The sequence below is a fragment of the Cebus imitator genome, unplaced genomic scaffold, assembly GCF_001604975.1.
Source record: "Cebus imitator isolate Cc_AM_T3 unplaced genomic scaffold, Cebus_imitator-1.0 Scaffold931, whole genome shotgun sequence".
NCBI lineage: Eukaryota > Metazoa > Chordata > Mammalia > Primates > Cebidae > Cebus > Cebus imitator.
In genome coordinates this window covers 89,034-94,443 of record NW_016108246.1, presented here as the reverse complement: position 1 = coordinate 94,443, position 5,410 = coordinate 89,034, and the positions used below count along the sequence as shown (strand labels likewise).

The 5,410-nt window shown below is 42.2% G+C and overlaps 1 protein-coding gene across 2 annotated transcripts in view; it reads left to right on the top strand.

The window, feature by feature from the left end:
- The window catches only part of LOC108298308 (acyl-coenzyme A synthetase ACSM1, mitochondrial-like), a 41,771-nt gene that overhangs the window by 27,805 nt on the left and 8,556 nt on the right, over positions 1-5,410 (top strand). The window contains exon 7 of one of the 2 annotated variants that reach the window (XM_017521005.2): positions 2,762-3,433. The exons of the other annotated variant lie outside the window; for it this stretch is intronic. Coding sequence (XP_017376494.1) covers positions 2,762-2,839 — 78 coding nt within the window. The 3' untranslated portion in view covers positions 2,840-3,433. Of the gene's footprint in view, positions 1-2,761; positions 3,434-5,410 lie in introns of those variants that run through there. 2 annotated transcript variants of the gene reach the window in all.

Genomic DNA, 5,410 nt, shown 5'->3' with positions numbered 1-5,410 from the left:
CATTGTACACTTAAAATGGGTAAATTTTAGTATGTAAATTACACCTCTATAAAGCTGTTAATTTTTTAATTATTTTTAATTTTTGTTTTTGTTTTTGTTTGAGACTGTTTTGCTGTTTTTGCCCAGGCTGGAGTGCAATGACACAATCTCAGCTCACCACAACCTCCTCCTCCCAGGTTCAAGCGATTCTCCTGCCTCAGCCTCCCAAGCTCCAGCCATGATGCCTGGCTAATTTTTTGTATTTTTAGTACAGATGGGGTTTCACAATGTTGTCCAGGCTGGTCTAAAAGTCATGACCTCAGGTGATCCACCCGTCTTGGCCTCCCAAAGTGCTGGGATTACAGGCATGAGCCAGGCAGTTTTTTAAGTTTTAAAATTATACTATTTACCCCTGGCACCAAGATTGTAGTCTCAAAATAGTCTCAAAATACCATTGCCCAATGAAAGAAAACAAGCCTTCCTGGAGAAAGTGCTGATTTCAGGTCTAGACCAGAAATGTGTAAGGAGCCTGGAACATATTGTCACTCTGGATAGCAAAGAATCCATCAGAGATTATTAGGATGATTTCAACATGTCTGAAGGGCCAATCTGAAGGGACTCATTCTAACCAAAGATAGGACATTTGTACATTAATAAGGATAATAGTTGCAGTGAATTGAGATATATCAGATATGTTTGAATGTCTGCATTCATAATGATCCTTTTGAAAAAATAAAAGTGGGCTGGCACAGTTCCTTATGCCTGTAATTTCAACACTCTGGGAGGCTGAGTTAGGAGGATCACTTCATCCAGGAGTTCAAGACCAGCCTGTGCAACACAGGGGGACTTTGTCTCTACAAAACATTTTTTAAATTACTCAGGTATGAGGGCCCATGTCTTTGGTCCCAGCTACTCAGGAAGCTGAGGTGGGAAGGTCACTTGAGCCTAGAAGTTTGAGGCTATAGTGGCATGACTCTGCATACCAGCCTGGGCAACAGAGCTAGACCCTCCCTGTCTAAATAAATTAATTAATAGAAGTGGTCACCATTGAGGGATATAAATGAAACAGCCCATCATTTTGAAAAATGGTAAACAGAAGAAATCAAGCCACGAACTGGCGTTTTCTATATACATTGTACAAGTGAGTAACACAGTTTATAAGAAGCAGCATCTCTTTTTTATATTTACATTATTTTTTTCTTCATGCAAGGCCCTTCTTAGGGTAGCAGCATCTCTTTCTGGAAGTATGGCAGCTCATAAATGAAGAAGGAATGGCACAACAATACCTTCATTGTTCAATCCATAATTGATCAATGGCCATTAACGTCACTAATTAAAACAAAAAAGATGTCCAGAGAGTACACACCTCCTCCCAGAAGAAACTAGCAGTCTTTTTGCCCTGACCCTCAAGTCCAACCTGAATCTGACCAAGTCTTGAGATCAAACTACTAATTTATAAAAACTAGAACAAAGTGAAGAGCAAGTTAACCAATATCACAAGATACAATTAGAAAAATTCACATTATGGGAAACAGCATAATGAGAATACACTTAGCATAATCCAAACTATGGGGAAACGGCCTGATTTATTCAATAAATGAACTGCAAGGGACAACACAGAGATCAAAGTGGGAAGCTGTCAGGATCAAAAAAAACCTAAGAGGTGAATCAAACAATCCCAAAGAGAGACTTTATTTGGATCCAGATTCAAATCATAAATACATGAAATGACTGGAAATTTGGAGCTAGCAGGAGAGTTGACAGTGATAAAGAGCAATGGTGTGAGATGGTTGGTTGATGATGGTATTGGGATTATATTTTTTAAAGAGTTCTTGTCTCTGGGCACAGTGGTTCACACCTATAATCTCAGTAGTGTGGGAGGTCAAGGTGGGAAGATCCTTTGAATCCAGGAATTCTAGACCAGCCCGGGCAACATGGCAAGAACCTGTCTCTACTAAAATACAAATTAAAAAATTAGCTGGACATGGTGGTGTGAGTCAGTAGTTGCAGTTACTCAGAAAGCTGAGGCAGGAGAGGCCACAGTGAACCAAGATCATGCCACTGAACTCCAACCTCAGTGACAGAGACCTTGTCTTGAAAGAACAAACAAGAATCATATCTTTTACAGACATATACCAAGACAGTCAGGGAGGAAGTTATATGATGTGTGGGATTTGCCATAAAATCATGAGAGGAAGAGGAGAAGCATGTAGGAGTGTACATATAATGAGATTGGCCATGAGATAACAAATATCTGAATCTCAAGTAGGTGAAAACTCACTACACTAGCCTCTTGTTCAAAAAGCTCTAGAATAGAAAGTTTGTCTAAAAATCCACTTCATGGATTTGTAACAAGCATTGAATAAGATCATATATACAGAGTACTTTATCACCACGGCTTGCAGGTAGTCAGCACACATTGTTTTTAGTTTAGTATAGTCCCTGTCCATTAATCACACCCAAAAAAAAGGTATGTTGTTCACACCAAGAGCTCTGGCCCGTGGACCTTTGTCCACTTGGTGGTAATTTATTGGAATTTGAGGTTTAGAATGAGGAAATGCCAGCCTTCAAAGCCCCAGGCCTACTAGGAAATAGCAAAGCCAACAGTCCCAGGTGCCTTCGTAGCACACCTAATAAGTAGAACCACTTTTCTCTCACCTTGTAGGCACATTTGAGTTCATTCACTCACTAATTTTCATTCATTTCTTATATGCCATGTATTGGGTGCTAGGGACCCATAATACAGTGGATCCATAATTGACTGGAAGCATCACTTTCAAAGCATCATTTCAGGATGAGTATTTCATGTCAAGTGGATTCAAGGAACAGTGCGAAGGATCCATGGCCTCAGTCACCATGAAGACCCTCCCAAGAGCCAGCCCTACTGGGCACATATAAATGAGTGGAGACATAGAACTCACCCTTACAAGGCCTAGAACCTGACAGAGCACACAAGACAGAAGCCCAAATAACCAGGAACAGGAAGCTGAAGGTGAGAGATGGGCCCCAAAGGATTCTGGGAAAATGTTTTGTGTTTGTGGATTTATCACGCAGAATGAAACCTTTGTTTTTATTCACAGGTTAGACACACTCTCTATATAGAATCTATGAAGGGACATTTCAGAGCCCTTTGAGGCCTATAGTGAAAAGTGGAATATCTCAGGCAGCCCAGGATGAATAATGCAGTCACCAAGAGGGGCAGGGTGGCCACAGGTGGCCAGCAGCAGGGATGGGCATTGTGAGCCATTGGATGGGGTTGTGGGACATGGCATTGTGAGCCACTGGCCTGACTTTGTTGTTTCCTGGTAACGAGGTGACATAGGAGGCTTTGTGGGTGACAGGCATCAGCCAGGGCCAGCAGCCTTCAGTCAGAAGCTGGTAGTGGGAAGAGGAGGAGCTCCGACTACCCTCACGGAAGCGTTTGTGCCCTTGCTGCTTGCTCTGTTGCTTTGTTTTTTTCTTTTTTGTTGGTCCTTTTTTTTTATTATTATTTTGTGTGTTGCTTTGTTTCGTTTCTTTTTTGTTGCTGTGTGTGTGTGTGTGTGTGTGTGTGTGTGTGTGTGTGTGTGTGTTTGTTGCTTTGTTTTGAAGGTCCGATTCTAGATCACCCATGGGAAATACATTAAGTTGCTGCCTAGGCCCCAGGGCTCGCCTCAGTTGTACCTGGTGCAAGCAGGGGGTGGCACCTTGTTGTGAATTCGAGACTCAGTCTGTGGCAGCTGCAGCACCAACATCCACCACTGCAGAGCCTGTCACCAACACAAAGAGGCGCAAAGGTAAAGAAGCCACGGGTGCCATTTGCTCTGTGGCACATCTCTGGCCACCACCTCCCCCACCTCCTTCCCACCCCCTCATCCCAGAGACATCCTCAGCTTCCAGCTCCCTCCTGCCTATAGCCAGCTTTCCCAGGGCTGGGCATGGGGGACAAAGGCTAGTCCTGCCTCTTGTCTTTGTTGTTGAGCCTTCTTGCTTGAGGCCTTTTTGGTCTAGTCTCTCCCTTTCCTCAATGAAAATTCAAATACTCCAGTTTTGGAGTCCTCATCCCATTCTCTAGCCTGACCTATCCAGCTAGTATGGTACCTCAGTGAAGGAGCTGGTTAAAGGCCTAATTGTTTCTTTTCTCCTTTTCAATAAGGAAGCTAATAATTGGGATAATTCAGACTGAAATATTTGGAGACTTCTTAAATTTAAAATAGAGTTTGCCATGAAAGAGATTATATGGTGTTCTTAATAGATGGTTTTAAGTCACCTTGACAGAAGCAGCTTTATTTCTTCCAATTGTAATTTGAAAACTGAAGGAAAAATTGTGGGGCATGCTTAAAATGACTGCAAAAGGTATGAAATGTTACTGCCAGAGCTGTAAAAGAAGTTGTTTTTGGTTTGGTTTTACCCAAAAGTTTAGCCGTGGAGCTCTGATTCCTTTAAAATTCCCACTTTGACATGAATGTCTCTTCAGCCCTACTCCAGTAACTTCACGGGCTTTGTTCACCTCCTTGTTCTGAGAGACAGGTAGAGCTAGCTCATGGTTACAGGATTCAAAAGAGATGAAATGACTTTAGACTTGAATTTGTAAGGTAAAGACTTGAGAGTTAGAAGGCCAGACCCTGCCTGTGGAAGAGAGTTTATTTTCATGGCTCCCCTTCCTACAGGATGGGAAAGGGGAGGAGAGAGGAAATATTTCATTTTTTTTTTTTTTTGCTATGGTCAAATTGAAGACAAAAACTAACACTTGTAAGACAGGAGAGGAGCATTTAGCTACAAAATTAGTCAAACATTATATATCACTACATTTGTTGAGTAAAGGAAAGCTACCAGACTCAGAAAACCAGAGATGCTAATGGAACTGACATTAGTAACCAGGGTTTTCTGCTGAGTTCAGCGCCCAGGGTGACTTCCAATAACAACCACCCTCCCCTCCACACACCCACTTTCCTCAGGACTGGAAAGCTCAGGCAGCCCAGAATGAATAATGCAGTCACACATTGGGGCAGGTGACCACAAGGTGGGCAGCAGCAGGGATGGGCATTGTGAGCCATTGGGTGGGGCTGTGGGGTGTGGCATTGTAAGCCACTATCCTGACTTGGTTGTTTCCTGGTAACCGGGTGACATAGGCTTTTTGGGTGATAGGCATCAACCAGGGCTAGCAGCCATCAGTCTAAAATCCTTTAGGAGTTTAGAAATAGATGAATCTAGCTACAGATAATTCTGGGTAACCAGTTCCTTGAACAAAAACTAAGTCCACTGAAATAGAAAACATTATATCATAAAGACATAGAAATATGATCAGCTCATTTCTTTCATTTTAATGGTAGAGATTTTATCAGTATGAAGAAAATGTCTTACAGCTCTTATATTTAAGCTTCAGTTTGGCTTTTACTTTCTTTCACAGAATAACTAAGCCTCACAATGGGTGTGCCTTTGTAACAAGGAA